At 42.8% G+C, this 17,873-nt stretch overlaps 1 protein-coding gene across 5 annotated transcripts in view; it reads left to right on the top strand.

Moving 5' to 3' along the window:
- Positions 1-17,873, top strand: part of ANKS1A (ankyrin repeat and sterile alpha motif domain containing 1A) — a 537,122-nt gene that overhangs the window by 187,697 nt on the left and 331,552 nt on the right. For 4 of the 5 annotated variants that reach the window (XM_073575593.1, XM_073575594.1, XM_073575589.1 and 1 more), the window contains exon 4: positions 14,681-14,734. The exons of the other annotated variant lie outside the window; for it this stretch is intronic. In XM_073575593.1, the coding sequence (XP_073431694.1) occupies positions 14,681-14,734 (54 nt within the window). The remainder of the gene's footprint in view (positions 1-14,680; positions 14,735-17,873) is intronic. 5 annotated transcript variants of the gene reach the window in all.

The raw sequence follows: 17,873 nt of genomic DNA, 5'->3' as shown, positions 1-17,873 counted from the left end.
GGTTAAATATTAAGAAGGAAAAGAAAGTAAAGAAAAAAATTCACACAACTATTTTTCCAAATAATCCATTAACCCCCGGAGCGTTTTCAGTTTTGCATTATCATTTTTCGCTCCCCTTCTTCCCAGAGCCATAACTTTTTTTTATTTTTCTGTCAATATAACCATGTGAGGGCTTGTTTTTTGTGAGACCAGTTGCACTTTTGAGCAACACCATTGGTTTTACCATGTCATGTACTAGAAAACGGGAAAAAAATTCCAAGTGCGTTGAAATTGCAAAAATAAAGTGCAATCCCTCACTATTTTTTTTTTTTGTTGACTTTTTTACTAGGTTCACTAAATGTTAAAACTGAGTTCATAGACACCAAACATGTCTAGGTGCTTTTTTTATCTAAGTGGTGAAAAAACAATTCCAAACTTTGCTATAAAAAGCAAAAAACAAAAAAAAACAAATTGCTCCATCTTCCATTACCCGTAGCATTTCTATTTTTCGTGATCTCTGGTTGGGTGAGGATTTTTTATGTGCCGAGCTGAGGTTTTTAATACCATTTTGGTGCAGATACGATCTTGTGATCGCCCGTTATTTCATTTTAATGCAATGTCATGGCAACCAAAAAATCTATTTTATGGAGTTTTGACTTTTTTCTTGCTACATTGTTTAGCGATCAGGTTAATGCTCTTTTTCATTGATAGATCGGGCGATTCTGAACGCGGCAATACCAAAAATGTGTATATTTGATTTTTTTTTATTGTTTTAGTTTTAATGGGGGAGAAAGGGGGGTGATTTAATTTTTTTTAACATTTTTAAAAACATTTCCTTTTTACTTTTGGCATGCTTCCATAGTCTCTATGGGAGACTAGAAGCTGCCACAACCCGATCGCCTCTGCTATATAGAGGCGATAATCAGATCGCCTTTATGTAGTAGATTTACTCACTTTCTATGAGCGCTGACCAACAGGTAACGCTCACAGCAAGCCGGCACTGACAACCATAGAGGTCTCCAGGAGACCTCTGGCTGTCATGCCAACAAATCGGTGACCCGCGATCATGTGACGGGGGTCACCGGTGGGCAGATTTCTGGCGCGATTGCCGAAGGTGCTTGTTAAATGCCGTTGTCCGCATTTGACAGCGGCATTTAACTTAATAGCCACTGGTGGATCGCGATTTCACCCACGGCTATTGTGGGCCTATGTCAGCTGTTCAAAACAGCTGATATGTGCCAGGAAAGATGTGGGCTCACCACCGGAGCCCACATCAAAGAGGGAGTCCGACATCAGCGTAAATGTACGCCCGTTGTCGGAAAGGGGCTAATAATGCTTAATTTAAAAAAAAGTATGCACAATTATGTTAACTCTCATAGTAAATTCAGTGTTTTGTTTGATTTTTTTTTTAAATGCCATAATTTTTTTTACATGCCATAATTATTTTTTTTCCAAAAGCGCAGAACACATTCTGGTGCCAAAAAGCAAATTAAAAAATGATCAGTGTGTCATAATGGCCTGTGAACTCATCCAACAATGACATCAGTATGGCTACCAGAAGATAACATAATATTATTGAAAATAACACTATAATTCTGATATTACTTGACTTATGCCATACTGCAGAGTAAGTTTACGGGCTTGCTCACACTGCTGTATAAATCGCATGAGTACAATGCGAGAACACAGGGCTCACCCTCCAAGTTTTTTCTCAGCTCGGATCGGACTGAGAAAAAAATTCTGTCTTTGTGAATCCAATCACATTCGACAACGCAAGTAAATTAGTGCGAGAAAAAAAATCACAGTCCATGCGTGTGATGTCCGATTTTTATGCAAACAACTTGCAGGAAACTCAACATTTCATCAGCCAAATGCAGTCAATTCACAGCCCGAACTATAATCAGTGCTTTTGTGTATAGTTTTCTGTACTTGTATTTAGCTAATTAAATAAATTTTAAAAAGTGGCGTGCGATTCCTCATTTTTTATAACCAGCTGAGGAAAAGTAGACAGCTATGGGCTTTTGTTATTATTCTGGGAAGGGGGCCAGTATTCATGGAGCTTTCCAGCCTATTAATTGCTAGTTATTAAAAGGGGGACCCAAAAAAAAAATATAATGGATCCTCCCTATTTTTAATAACCAGCAAAGGCTAAGCAGGCAGCTATCAGCTGATATTAATAGACTGGAAAGGGGTCATGGATATTGACCTCTTCCCAGACTAATTGCACCAGCCCTCAGTCACCCAGAAATGGCACATCAGTTAAATTCGTGAATTTTGGCTCTTAGCCTCGGCTCTTCCCGATTGCACTGGTGCGGTGGAAATTGGGATACTGCTTGTAGGTTTGATGTTAGCTGTGTAATGTCTGCTGACATTAAGCCCAGATGTTAGTAATGGAGCGGTGTCTGTCAGATACCCCCATTACTAACCCTGTAAAAGAATAAACACAAAGTCCTTTAATTGTAAAAATCACTCCCTCACAATTACTTTGTTTACGCATTTACTGTATATACTCGTGTATAAGCCAGTCCCCCTAATTTTGTCACAAAAAACTGGGAAAACTTATTGACTCGTGTATAAGCCTAGGGTGCACAGTGAGTGGCCCCAGATAATGCTGCACAGTGTGTTGTGGCCCCAGATAATGCTGCACAGTGTGTTGTGGCCCCAGATAATGCTGCACAGTGTGTTGTGGCCCCAGATAATGCTGCACAGTGTGTTGTGGCCCCAGATAATGCTGCACAGTGTGTTGTGGCCCCAGATAATGCTGCGCAGTGTGTTGTGGCCCCAGATAAGGCTGCACAGTGTTTTGTGGCCCCAGATAATGCTGCACAGTGTTTTGTGGCCCCAGATAATGCTGCACAGTGTGTTGTGGCCCCAGATAATGCTGCACAGTGTGTTGTGGCCCCAGATAATGCTGCACAGTGAGTGGCGAAAAGAAAAAACCAAGAAACAGGCAGAGATGCTTACCTGTATGGACAGGCCTCAATACAAATGCACTAACAGGGTGCAGCGGACCCAAGTGAAATAGCAACTGCACAGGTGCAATAATACCTAATGAAACAGCCAGCCTACAATCAGGGATTGGCCGTGTGGCACACCAGTTCAAAAAAGATAAAATCCATATGTGGCAATGTTCACACAGGGAATGCAGAGCATATGGTTCACAGCCTCTTAGTAACACCATATAGAGGGGCTGCCCAGTGCCAACTATAATGCATCCCGTGTGAACAGAGGCCACAGTTTACAGAACCACTTGGGCCCGACTGCACCCTGAAAAAATATAAAGTGCAAAAAAAAACAAACATATCAATATATGTAAGGTATTGGTTGATATTATGGCCATAATACAGAATATTGGAGGATTTTTTTTTCCTCTTTCTGTGGTTTTCATGTTAGAGTAGGACTGGCAAGTCTAAGGAACTTTGACGTAGTTTGCCAGCTTCCGTATTATGGCCATAATATCATCCAATGCCTTACATATATTGTTTCTTACTCCACACTGATCAGGGGCAATACCCTGAAACAGCTGTCTGTGGATGGATACCATGTTTTGGCATAGGTGGTTTCCTTCATTGGAGACTGCCCTTCCCGTGGTTGTTCCCTCCCGCGGAAAGACCTGGCTAGTCATTGCTTGCGTTGAGAAGCATGTGATGGTGTCTCTGCTGCTTGTGTTTTGCATATTTTTACATATTTCCTATGAGGGATGGGGGCATTGCTCTAGAATCACTGCGTTGAGAAACGTGATTGTGTCTCCGCAGTGTTGGATGTTGATCTCCATGAGTTCATTCATCATTTTTCACAGTCTTCCACTAGGCATTGCTCCTTCTGGCCAGTTTCCTACTCCACACTGATGAGGGGTAATACCCTGAAACAGCTGTCTGTGGATGGATACCAAGTTTTGGCATAGGTGGTTTCCTTCATTGGAGACTGCCCTTCCCGTGGTTTTCCTTCCCGGGGAAAGACCTGGCTAGTCATTGCTTGCGTTGAGAAATATGTGATGGTGCCTCCGCGGCTTGTGTTTTGCATATTTTTACATATTTCCCATAAGGGATGAGGGCATTGCTCTAGAATCACTGCGTTGAGAAACGTGATGGTGTCTCCGCAGTGTTGGATGTTGATCTCCATGAGTTCATTCATCCTCATTTTTCACAGCTTATTTAATATAAGCCTGCAGCTGTCTGCTTTTCCTCAGCAGGTTATAAAAAAAAAAAAAAGGATCCCACACCATTTTTTTAATTTAATAGGTTAATTGAGGCTAAACACACTTTAGTGCCACGTGAAAAGAACTAGAGGGTGCAATCTTATGATATGTAGGGGGCTTGTGATACCGTATTTTGCGGATTATAAGGTGCACCCCAAATTTTAAGGAGAAAAATAGGAAGAAAAACTTTTTAATAAAATGATGGTGCTTCTTATAATCCATGCGTCTTATTTCTTACTGGGGGTGGTGGCTGCGGTGAGGCGGGGTCACAGGGTCGCTGCTGGAGGAGGCAAGAGTGGGAGCGTTGCTGCAGGCCGCAGGCTTGGATGAGGGGGTGTTAGGATGTGATCTCCATCTGCGCATGCGCCGCCCCCAGCAGCCATTTTCCTGGAGTCCACCGCATAGGAAACCATGGAACTGCGGGGGGCTCTGGCCTTTCACAAAATGTCGGCAGAGCCCCCGCAGCAGCACCGGACACTCGCAATGGCGCGCCGCACATCTTTGCCTGCAGCAACGCTCCACTCGTTCCTCCTCCAGCCAGGACCCTGCTCCACTGCGACCGGTAAGGTATATCCGCAATATAAGACGTACCCCCATTTTCCCTCCAAATTTGGGGGAAAAAACTGCGTCTTATAATCTGAAAAATACTGTATCTACAGGACATCTAACCAATTTATTTTATCTTTCTGTTGTGTGTGTGTGTGTGTATATATATATATATATCTGTATGGAAGATTGGTTTATTAGTTTGTAAACTAGCTGTGACATATAGAATTACAGTAAGTAAAAGCTAATGTTAAAAACACATTACAAATGGATTTCATACACATGTCATACGGATGCTAGGTGAGAACAATTGCATTGTACTCTCATGACACTGCAGAATATTCAGTTTGTCTGATTTTTCTCTTTATAGGTATATTTTTCAGTCAAATATAAATTTCTCTATTACTTTATAAACTACTGACAACATGTCTTCAAATTTCCAAGCACTAAATTTTGTATTTATTTTCAGAAAACGAGAAATGGTCAGAATAACAAAAAAAAAATGCAGTGCTTGCAGACCTCAAATAATGCTAAGAAAGCAAGTTCATAATCATTTAGAACAACAACTACTAATATTTTAACTCCGAAAGAGTTCAGAAATCAATATTTTGTGGAATAACCTTGATTTTTAATCACAGCTTTCATGCGTCTTGGCATACTTTCCACCAGTCTTTCACACTGCTTTTGGGTGACCTTATGCCACTCCTGGTACAGAAATTTAAGCAGTTCTTCATTGTTTGATGGCTTGTGACTATCCATCTTTCTCTTGATTACATTCCAGAGGTTTTCAGTGGCGTTCAGGCCTGGAGATTGGGTTGGCCATGACAGGGATTTGATTTGGTGGTCTTTCATCTACACATTGATTGACCTAGCTGTGTGACACGGTGCATTGTCCTGCTGGAAAAAACAGTCCTCAGAGTTGGGGTACATTGCCTGAGCAGAAGGAATCAACTCTTTTTCCAGGATAACCTTGATTGCGGCTTGATTCATACGTCCTTTGCGAAGATTAACCTGCCCAATTACAGCCTTGTTGAAGCATCCTCAGATCATCACCGATCCTCCACCAAATTTCACAGTGGGTGCAAGACACTGTGGCTTGTACGCCTCTCCAGGTTTCCGTTTAACCATTAGATGACCAGGTGTTGGGGAAAGCTGAAAATTAGACTCATCAGATATTACCTTACTCCATGCCTCTTTGGTCCAGTCCTTATGGTCTTTGGCAAACTTCACCCTGGCTCTCCTTTGCTTCTCATTGATTAAATGCTTTTTTCCACCTTTGCATAACTTGAGCCCTGCCTCTAGGAGCCTGTTATGAACTGTTCTTGCCATGCACTTCACCTCAGCTGCCATTTGCTGTTCCTTTTGTAGGTCACTTGATGTCATCCTGCAGTTGCTGAGTGACATTCTAATAAGCTGATCATCATCCCAGTCAGTGAAGAGTTGTTTTTGCCCTCTGCTGGTCTGTAGCTTTTTTGTCCCCAATGTCTGCTGCTTGACCTTGTTGTAATGGTCTGCCATCTTAGAAATTTTAAGGATGGAGGCAACATGACGCTCACTGTTTCCCTCTGCTAGTAAAGCCAGAATTTGAGCCCTTCTTTTCCTCACTCAAGATTTTTCTTTTCAACTCCTTTGGCATGATTAAAAGTGATTTTTTTCATTCCTATAAATTTTACCATATTACTAGCACTTGTTTTGTCATGCAGCTTCTCCTTTTGCAAGAGCAGGGTTTTTATACGTTCCTTCGTTAAATAAGATTTGGTTCAGGTGATCACCTAATCAGAAGCACATTAAGTAGAATGAGGTGTACGCTGGTTGGATTTCAGCTGACACTGGAATGGAATGGCTGTCAGTGTCAGACATGTAGAGAAGCTGATTTTTATACCACTCTGCTGTGGTCTCTTAATGTTTTATATAATATATACACACTATTTTGATTCCAGCCTTAAAGTTAGGTTCGCACACACCCGATGCCCTTTGCTGACTGGGTTTCCGTCGGAATCCTGTTTTTTTTAGTGATTACGAAGGAAACCGCAGTGAGGTGTACAGCAGAGACCACCATATGTTTGTGAACAGGACCTAACCTAACATGTTAATTCTGCTGCCGTGAAAAATGAAACCCAAATGTTTTTTTTCTCTCCCCTCAAAAGTGTACAGCATTAAGATTCATTATTGTATTTTCCCTTTATTTTTTTGTTTTGTTTTTGATGTTTCTCTCCTGTGTTTAATTTGTGTTTAATTCTTCTTGTAATATGTGCCTTTTTAAATCTGTTATATGTATATGCCGTTTTTTTTTTTTTTTTTGTGCGCTACTGTTGGAGTTTACAGACGTTTTCGCCTAATTCATCATTTGCGACTTTTCAAAAAGTCAAACACACATTTTTGTAATGTTTTAATGTTTGCCAGATATTATTGTGATTTTTTTTCACCATATTTCAAAATGCGCACCTTTAAAAGGGCTTAAGGATAAAAACTTTTTTTTTAGGCTAGTTTCACACTAGCGTTTATGAGCGCAGCGACGGCCTGCGCACGGCCGCCGCTAAGCCCTGCCGCGCCCCGCCGGTAGCTCCGCCCACCAGCGCATGACGCTGCATGCGCCCTGCGTCCCCTATCTTTATCACAGGGGGCACAGGCCGTGCGCAGTATGCGTTTGGCGGCGCATGCGTCCTTTTGACGGTGCGCCGACCTGCGCCAAACGCAACCTGCTGCAGTTTGGTTGCGTCGGCGCACCGTCAAAAAGGCGCATGCGCCGCCAAACGCATACTACGCACGGCCTGCGCCCCCTGTGATAAAGATAGGGGACGCAGGGCGCATGCAGCGTCATGCGTCGGTGGGCGGAGCTACCGGCAGGGGGCGGGGCTTAGCGGCGGCCGTGCGCAGGCCGTCGCTGCGCTCATAAACGCTAGTGTGAAACTAGCCTTATTTTGTAGAAAATTCATGAATCACTTGCATCATTTTGAAGTTTTTTTTTTTTTTTTTAAATCGTCATAAAAAAAACTACAAGACAAAGAAAAGTGACATAAACTGCCCCACAAATGATCAATCTAGGCTTAAATGGTGTCTTTAAAGTGCAACTTGTATTACAACTTTATATGGATAATTTTGGAAAAAATAGTAATGATATGACCAAAAGAACACTCTGGATTCACAGATCTGTTGCTCAGTACTGCTTTATGATGATTTACATGCTACTGCATAGGGTGTGCTGCATAGACACCGAAGAGCAGGAATCCAAAAGGTCTCTGTGCTGTGTATGGGGAAACATCATAGCAGCCAGTTTCTACACAGTTGCACAAGTACAAGAAATTGATGAAAAATGCAGAATTCAAGTCATATATTGGCCAGAAATATTGTTGCTCCTAATCTGCTAACACATGAAAAATTAACTAAAAACACTTGCACAGTTTTAAAGTCCAAAATAACCTTTGTTTTAAAGGGCTGAATATTTGATCAGTCTGTAATCAGTGTGTCTTATTTTTATTTTGAAACTAGCTGAAGAGCCCGGCGCTGCCCGGGCATAGTAACTAACTATGGTTAGTTATAACAAATTATAATGATTGTATCTATCAATCAATATCTATCTATATAGCTGAGTGTAGATCCCCGCCCATTCCGCATAGCCACATTCACTATGATATCCCACACCATCCTGTCAGCCAGAGATACCGGACTACTACCCCTAATATCCCACATCATCCCGTCAGCCAGAGCCATCGAACTACTACCCCTAATATCCCACATCATCCCGTCAGCCAGAGCCACCGGACAACTACCACTAATATCCCACATCATCCCGTCACAGCCCCCGGACTACTACCACTAATATTCCACATCATCCTGTCAGAGCCACTGGAGACAGTATGGTGAACAGGGGGATGTGAGAAGAGACAGTATGACGATGGAGGGGAATAGTGTGAGAAGAGAATATAGGGGGAGAAAGTGAGTGGACACTAAATAGAGACTGAGTAGTGGGGGGCGTAGCAAGGGGGGACAGTGTAAGGGTACATCCAGGAAGGGACAGTATACCAAGGAGGGGAGAGTGTGATGATCGGGTACAGTATAGAGAAAGGGCCCTATAGGGAGGACATAGTGTGAGACGAGAGTGTGAAAAGGGGTCCCAGTCTGGAAAGGAGGGGGGCAGTGTGAAGAGCATGTACCTTAAGAGGGATCGCGTGGGGTCATATTTTGTGCAGACAATATAATGAGGGGCAATTATTTATTCAGGGGCTAAGCGTAGGGCAGATATTTTTGTGTAAATCAAGTTTATTGAAATAATTATACAATACAGAATCCAGGCTTATTGTAAGGTACATAAGAAAACATATAATCCACATCAGCATGAGATTATCAACTGTAGGATATAAGTGATAGCTGTATCATTTTTAATGTAATAAAACTTGCTAAACTGACAACAATCAATATATTGATGGGTTTATAGAGCAGTCAATAAAAGGATATTGACATGTTTAGAATGTTTGCGAAAGAAAGTTATTTATACAGCCTTAACAAGAAAATGAAGAGAAAGTAAACAGGAGGGAATGAAGAAAAGAGAGGGGAGGGGATTAAATGGTCATAAAAAATAGGAGTTACAAATTAGAAATGGGATTGAGGCATTCCCTAGACCCGGAAGGCCATAGATCCTCCGATCTCTCCGATGGGAGTCAAGATCCAGGAACACCATCCAGGAACCCAGGGTGCCTCGAATACCATCCAGTCAAATCAAAGGGGTGTTCATGTATTGAAGAGAATCATCAGTGTCCCGATACCCATACTTCCAACCCAGGGGTCTCTCTAAAAACTAGCCAGGGAGCCCAAGTGTTATAGACTCTGTCTGTGTCGCCAACTATTTGGCCTATCATTTGCTCCATTCTATAGATATCGTTAAGCTCAGAACGAGAAGGTGACTTTACCTGTTTCCAATATCTGGGGATCAAGTTTCTGACAGCTGTAAGGAAATGTCTAAGAAGACCTTTTTTGAATTTGGAAACTGAGATATCACTCAAGGACAATAATGCAACTTCCATTGTGGGTCTAATATTGATAATAGACAATCTCTTGTGTAGGTCAAAAACTGCTGACCACAAGATTTTGATGGGCGGACAGTGCCACTATATATGAGTAAATGTGCCCACCTCATTTAGGCATCTCCAACAAGTACCCGTGACTAATGGGAATATAGAGTGGACAGCTGAAGGACATCTATACCATCTTGCAAGAATCTTGTAGCTCCTCTCCTGTGATGTAGAACATAGTGGAGATCTAAACGTAAAGCGAAGGATCTTCAATCTGTCTTCGTACGATAAAGATCTTCCCAGGTCAGTCTCCCATTTAGAGAAGAATGGAGGAAAATCATGGAGAGGGGTTTGTCCCTCTTGAAAGAGTTTATACAACAGCGATACGGTATGATCTGGAGGGCTCTTAGACAGGCAGAGGGTCTCAAAGGGTGTTAATGCTCTAAAAAGATTAGTCCGATTTGCCAATTTTATTATAAAACTTCTCAATTGTTCAAAAAGAACCAGGAACCCGCCGGTGGTTCCTCGTCTGGAAAAATATCCTGTAACGACTTCATTCCTGATCGAGTCACATAGTCATAGACTATAGGGTGAGAGCTTTTATCTTTATTTAAAAAAAATGTTCCTACATAGTCCCGCCAGAAAGTATGGGATTATCGTAGATGGGAGTTAAAGGGCCAGGAGATGAAGAGATCTTTAGGGTTCGGCCTCCTGGAAAAGCCGCCATGTTGCTGGTGAGAAAGGGTAGAAGTATGTTGCTCTCACCATCCTTTATTGGGGACCAAATGATTATTTGGGAGTCACAGCCATTAAGGTCCTTTTCCAATCCTACCCATTTTGTATGTCCTTTACTATGGAATAGGTCCAAAATACATGCTCCAATCGAAGCTTGACTATATAAAGAAAAATTTGGCAGACCCACTCGTTTTTGGCCAGCTTAACAAAAAATAGGAAATGCGAGCTCGGTTATGTGACCATATGAATCTAGTGATTGCTCTTTTGAGGCGTGAGAAGAAGGAAGCAGGTAGGTACATAGGGATTGCTTGGAAATAGTACAGGAGACTGGGCAATATGTCCATCTTTATCACATTAACTTAACCCAATCAAGAAAGCTGTAATCTATGCCATCATTCTAGGTCTGACTCAGCTTTGTGTAAGACAACCATGAAATGGGCATCATATAATTGCGACGTCTTGGCTGTGATCTTGACTCCCAAGTAAGTTAGAGAGTCAAAGCGCCAGTGAAAAGGAAATGAGGCACTCGGCTGCTCTATCATAGGTGGTTTCAGGGATATGTTTAGGATCTCGGATTTATGGGAATTGATTTTAAAGTTACTTAGATGACCAAATCTATGTAGCTCTTGAATAATATTTGGAAGGATTGTAATCGGGAATGAGATATATAGGAGAACATCATCTGCGAAAAGTGCCAATTTGTGTTCACCTGATTGCAATTTTGGACCTTTAATTGACGGATTATTGCGAATTGCGGCTGCTAAATGCTCCATCGTTCGTATGTAGAGTAAGGGCGAAAGGGGGCAGCCCTGCCTTGTACCGTTCGGAATAGGGAAAATATTTGATAATGCACCATTGGCTTTAACTTGTGCACTTGTATACAGATGTGTACAGATGTATACAGGGCAGAGATCCTACGGAGCATGTTTTCCCTTAAACCCAGTTCCTCTAATGTCTGGAACATGAACTCCCAGTGCAGATTGTCGAAGGCCTTCTCGGCGTCAATAGACAGTATGTACACGGGGTCCCCCCCATGGCCATATCTATCAGAGAAATGGGCCGTATGGTATTGTCCCTGGCTTCTCGTCCTGGAACGAACCCCACCTGGTCCTGATTGATCAGGCTCGGCAACAGTGGACACAATCTCTTTGCAATCATTTTTGCGTACAGTTTAATATCTAGGTTTATCAGAGAGATTGGTCGGTAGCTGCTACACATAGGGCAGATATTTTTATTCAGGAGCATTATAATGACACTACTATCTTTAAGGACATCATGTGGAGATTTACAGCAGAAGACCTGAGAAGATGGAATTCTGCAGTCATCCTATGTGACTGCAGACTTCTGAATTCTGATAGTGTTCACTGAACGCTGTTAGGATTCTCTTGTGCCGGTGATTTACATACATGCGGTCACGTGCTGACTCTAGACATGTGTGGCCTCACTCAATGAAAATGAACGGAGCAAGGCCGGACACGTCTAGTCAGAATGTGGCCATAGATATATAAATCACATGCTTGTGCTGACATGACCGTGTACTCTTTCCACCAGTATGGGAGAATCCTAAAAGTGTGCAGTGCATTCGTTGTGAGAATTCAGAAGCTGCAATGTCTGGATTCAGCTCTGCAGGTTCCAGTAGTCATCACACGGACACTTCACTCATATGCGATTTTCATACTTATGGTCCTGTGACAACGAGCTTCTCTTCCTGCCTCTCTGTTTTTCACTGAACATTGAGAGCATTAGGGAGAGCAGTTTGTCGGTACATGACTAAATGTGCAAACTGCATATGTTCTTTGGGCAGGCCGCCAAACTGAATTCTTGCCCCGGTGCCAGAAAACCTAGACCAGTAACGTCACTAGCCTTCATTCTGAATCCCTATCTCTTTAAATTATGGCACTAAATAGATGGGGATTTAGAAAGGAATGTAAATTGACTTCGGACCACTCCTTTATAGGGAATAATAACTTTTTTTCATCATTGGGCAAATATTTCTCCTGCTGCTCTGAGGGGTTAATAAGAGCCCTGGGATTTTCTTTCCTGCTGTCACATGGACATACAAAAGCTAAGTCAGAAATTACTTATTGGCCAGCTGACTTCAGTGAGCAAAGGATTTTCTCCATAACCTGTGCATAGTTTACAGTCTAGAGAGGGGAAGAAGCTTCGCTTTATAGCAGAGGTATTCCCTTTTATTGGAATCCCACCAGTAATAACGACAACTGAAAAATGATCTCTACAGAGCAGAAGGTTTTACAAATATTTAGGTTAGAAAACCATGTAAATTTTATCACAGATATTTGTTGAACAGCACAGTTTTGGTAAAAAAAAAAAAAAAATTAAACCATTCACATTATTATGGCTTGAGTTTCCAATTAAACATATTAGGTTAAGTTTTGGTTGGAGGCTTCTGTTTCATTAAAGGTTAATTTTTATTGGGGTCAACCCTCCTTAGTCGTTCATATGGGCATACAGGTTATATAAAGTTGAATAAAATAATAACTTTGTGTCTGCGATACGATGAATGTTTTTTTTTTTTAAAAAATCCACTTTTTTTTTTTTAATTTGTAAATTGTCTGTTAAGATCTTTGCACCAGACACAGATCTCCCTGAGAATCTGCTTACAGAGCTTATTTTAAATGAGAAGGCGCTGCCAGGCGTTTAGATACAGATTGGAATAAGTGTGGTAAATATCTACGCTGCTGAATCACTCAAATTCCAGAGATTATTAGTACATGTGGCTTTATTATTCTACGCGTTTCAGCGTTCAAGACTCCTTCAGGAAACACCACAGGAACCAATGGAGTCTTGAACTCTGAAACGCGTAGAATAATAAAGCCACATGTGCTAATAATCTATGAAATTTGATTCAGCAGCGCTGATATTTACCACACTTATCCCAATCTGCATCTAAATGACTGGTCTTTCCTGGACTGATGGAACTGCTGCAGCGAATCCTTTCAATGCTTCACTTGACTATATCTGGTGAGTGCAATCCTATGGATTAACCTTCTCAGATAAGACACTAATTGCGCTCTTTCCTTCAACAGTGTTTATAAGGCGTTACCAGTGTGAGACATGTAATGACTGACAATTTGTTCTCAAAATCACATATCGCTTTCCAGTAAGATTAGAACAAATACAGTACAGCAGTGTTAGCACAGCAGAAGTGATCTTTGTCCCATTAAAAACACATTTGCACTGCAGATGTCCTCCTAGTACTTCAGTTTCCATCTTAGAGTCAGTCAGTGGGAGATGGGATTGTGACAGCATAGCAAATGTTTTTGTAATGATGTAAGCTTTGTTCTGTGGTAGCTCTGACCGCACACATTAGAGAAAACTGTCAGTTATTACTTGTCTCACACCAGTAACGCCAACTTTCATTTAAAATAAGCTCTGGAGGCAGATTCTCATCCAGATCAGTGTCTGGCCCATAGATCTTTGCACAGAAGAAAGGTGTGCATATCTGGTATAAGACATATGATCGCAAATCTCAAAGTATTTTATTATATGACGTACATGCCCATATAGAATACTTAGAAGGATTTATCCTGCTGACAGATTCCATTTAATTACTGCACTTTTCATTCTTCATCTCAATCTTTACTCGCTTTTATTAAAGGGAGTCTGGCAATGTAAAAAGACAGTTCAAACTAATCACTTCACCTTCTGGGTACATAGCCTTAATTAAAATCATACCTTTAGAACGATTTTGCCAGAAAACGTTATTCATTAAAATATTTTATTGAGGTGCACTCTTGGTGTGGCCGGGCAGCTCATTGCACCTTCCCAACTGCTTGTTTTGCAGCGATCCCACTTCCTCTTCCTTAATTGACAGGTCTAGCAATACAGAAGGCTAGAGGGCAGACATGGAAAACAAGTGGGTGTAAAGGTGCATTAAACTGCTCTGCTTGGTTATGCCAAGGATTACAAATTGCCTTATGAGCTTATTTCTATAAAGAACTGTTTCTGGTAAACAGAGCAAAGGATTAAGACTCTAGAAATTTGATTTTTATTATGTCTATGTTCCCTACAAGGCGTAACGCTTGTTGTGAAAGTCATTTTGTGCTGACAGACTCCATTTAAAGTGTTACTGAAAAATTTATTTTAATTGCTTGTTTCATTTCCTGAGATGTTGAAGTTCATCTATTTGTTTTTTTTTAGCACTTGTTTTATTTTATCCTCTTCCTTTCCTTATTTTATTTTTATTTTTTAGAATGGCCCAGAAGTGAAAAAGTATGGCCCCTTCCATCCCTATGTGAATGCCAAGGTGTGTACACCGCTTTCCTGGAAACATTGTGCGTGTGTTATGTTAATCCATTTTATATGTGTACCCTGTAGTTTCAGGATTTGAATCATACTTAAAAATTACCTAATATCAAGAGTTGAAAATGTGTAAATTTAGGGTTTCCACTTTTTATTCTCGTCACTATAATTTACTCCTTCACAACAAATGATGTACACTTGCATCATATATCGTGTTCCTGACTTTGATGTGGGATCAAGCAATTGCAGCTTCAAGTCCCCTAAAGGGCCTATAAAGTACAGTAAAAAGTATGTAAAAAGAGCAAGTTCAAATCACACACTATTTGCTACCTTAAAAATAAAACAAAAAAAATACACATTCGGTATTTGTGTGTTTTAAAAAGTCCGATCTATCAAAAAAGAAAAAAATTAATCTGATAGACAGCGTAACAAAAAAAACAATCTGAACCCCATAATTACCATATATATTCAAGTATAAGCCAAGGCACCTAATTTTGTCACCGGAAACTGGGTAAGCTTATTGACTCGAGTATAAGCCGGGTATGCATTGTCCCCTTATCCCTGTCCTGCTATGCGTGGTTTCCCCCCCCGTCCTGTCCTGGTATGGGGCTTACCCATCCTGTCCTGCTGTGTGTGGCTTACCCCGTCTTGTCCTGCTATGTGTGGCTCCCCCTGTTGTATACATGGCTCCCCTGGTCCCGTCGTTGTATGCATGGCTCATCCCCCCCCCCCCCCCCGTCCCATCGTTGTAGGAATGGCTCACCTTCCCCCCATCCTACTCACCCTCCTCACACCGTCGCTGCATCTCCGTTGTCTCGGCGTGGCAGCTCTCCTGTGCTGAGCGGTCACGTGATACCGCTCATTAAGGTAATATGCGCTCCACGCCTATGGGAGTGGAGACGTGTACATATTCATCACCTTAATGAACGATACCACGTGACCACTCAGCACAGGAAGAGCTGCTGGCGCCGGGACAACGGAGATGCAGCGACGGCGCAGGTGGGTGAGTGAGAGGGTGAGTATAATGTCTTCTAGAAGCCTGCAGCTGCAGATTTCATTGTGCTACAGCCGCCCCCTCCCCCGCCGACCTTCTGGGCAGTGACTTGTGTATAAGCCGAAGGGGGGGGGGTCTTTTCAGCACACAAAAAATGTGCTGAAAATCTCGGCTTATACTTGAGTATATACGGTATGGTTTTTTTTTTTTGCCTCTGCAACATTGCAATTAAATGCAATATGAGGAGGTCAAACCATCGTATCTACCCCAACATGGTATCCGTAAAAACATCAGCTCAGGGTGCAAAAAACAAGCTTACACACAGCTCCATATCACAAAAATTGAAAGCTTTATGGATCTCGACAATGGAGATGCAAACAATTTTATTTTAACGAATTTTCTAATTTTTTTTTTTTTTACCACTAAAGAAACACTCCCATCAAAACTTTTGTCCTCTTAATATAATGCAATCATAGTATAGCACTGTGTACTAACAATTGCTAATTTTGCCTTTCTACCCAGTTAATAATTCTGTTTTTCCAGGACGTCCGTCCTAACAGCACCACCAGGAGGTTGTCCTTCTTATCCTTGATAGGGACAGGTACACAGAAGAGGTTAAATAGCCCCTCCCCACCAACACCCTTCAGTGTTTTTCCTGTCCCTATCAGGGACAGACGCAGAGGAGCGCAGCGGTGCGTGTACCTGTGGGCCGGCGTGAGACGTCGGGACCCGGTGGCAGGAGCTACTGGCAAGCGGTGCCCTCTCAGAGGGTTTTCCGGCGGAGGCACGATCCCTGCCGCAGCAGCGCTGAGACCTCCGGAGGTCCCTCAGCGCTGGGGTCGAGCTGGCTGCTCCCCGTCGGCTCGCATCCCTTCGGAGGGCTCTGCCCACAGCAGCTGCAGGATGCCGGTGCCTCGTGTCCCGGTGATGACTTCCGAGGGTGGGGCCAGGACATGGCGGCGCCCAGCGTGACGCGACTCAAGCAGACGAGGGATCCCACCAGGTCCGGCGTCGCATAGATTCTGGCGCCCTGTACATGGAGGGGCGTCAGAAAAGGGCGGAGATACGGACCCGCACAGATATCGACCCCCACAGATCCGCGCACCGGGACGGTGCGCAGCAGCCGCATCAGCAGCAGCTGGGCTCGGAAGGAGGATGAATCAGATGTCTTGAAGCCGGGTAAGGCGACGACTTAAGATATACTGACGGACAGCACACTGACTCAGTAGAGATGGAAGGTGGTAGCTGTCCAGACATCCAGTCCCTAGAGCCAGATCCGGACCATGTGAGTAAAGGGGTAGTAGGGTCCCATACAGGTCTCCATACACAGACACAGAGGACCCTCTTTCCTATATATTTTGCAAGGAGGCACCTAAGCAATCCACCTCGACCACCAGGAAAAACCTAGAAAATGCCCCCTATGCTCGGCCAGGCTCCCGTCAGGACATACAAAAAAGTTATGTGAGGACTGTATATCAGGACTCCTAAGACAAGAACAGTCCCCTCTCCTGGACAATGAGAGATCTATGATACGAGAGAAGGTGCAGTCCACAGCCGCAGCACTGGTACCGGGACGGCAGAGAAACATCATTAAACAAAAACTTGAGACTCTCCGAGGAAGGAAAGCAATCCCTTTCCTGGTGGACAAACACACACAACCTCGGAAAAGGAAGACCCTGAAGACTGTTGCCATGTACAAACATCACTACCAATGCCAGTCTCAGAGGCTGGGGGGCTCACATGGAACGTCGATACCTCCAGGGGACATGGGGCCCATCAGTACGCAACCGGTCCTCAAATTACAGAGAGCTCAGAGTCTGGGAGGCGCTTCAAACATGCCAAGAAGAACTGAAGGGTCACAATGTCAGGATCTTCTCGGACAACTCAACTACATTTGCCTTCCTTCAACATCAGGGAGGTCCCAGATACCGTTACCTTCAGGACCTAGCACACGAAATCTTTCGCTGGGCAGAACGGACAATAACCTCAGTTACTGCAGTCCACCTGAAAGGATCCAGAAATCAGGTAGCAGACTTCCTGAGCAGAGAGAAGATCCAATCTTCAGAGTCGTCACTAAGTGAGGATGTCTTCACACAGCTATCCCAATGCTTGGGGACACTAGAGATCGACTTACTCGCCACAAGGAAGA

The sequence above is a fragment of the Dendrobates tinctorius genome, unplaced genomic scaffold (assembly GCF_039654945.1).
Source record: "Dendrobates tinctorius isolate UK_male_01 unplaced genomic scaffold, ASM3965494v1 ptg000045l, whole genome shotgun sequence".
In the NCBI taxonomy this organism is placed as follows: Eukaryota; Metazoa; Chordata; class Amphibia; order Anura; family Dendrobatidae; genus Dendrobates; species Dendrobates tinctorius.
Note: the sequence above shows the minus strand (reverse complement) of the source record. Positions and strands in the feature narration are given on the sequence as shown.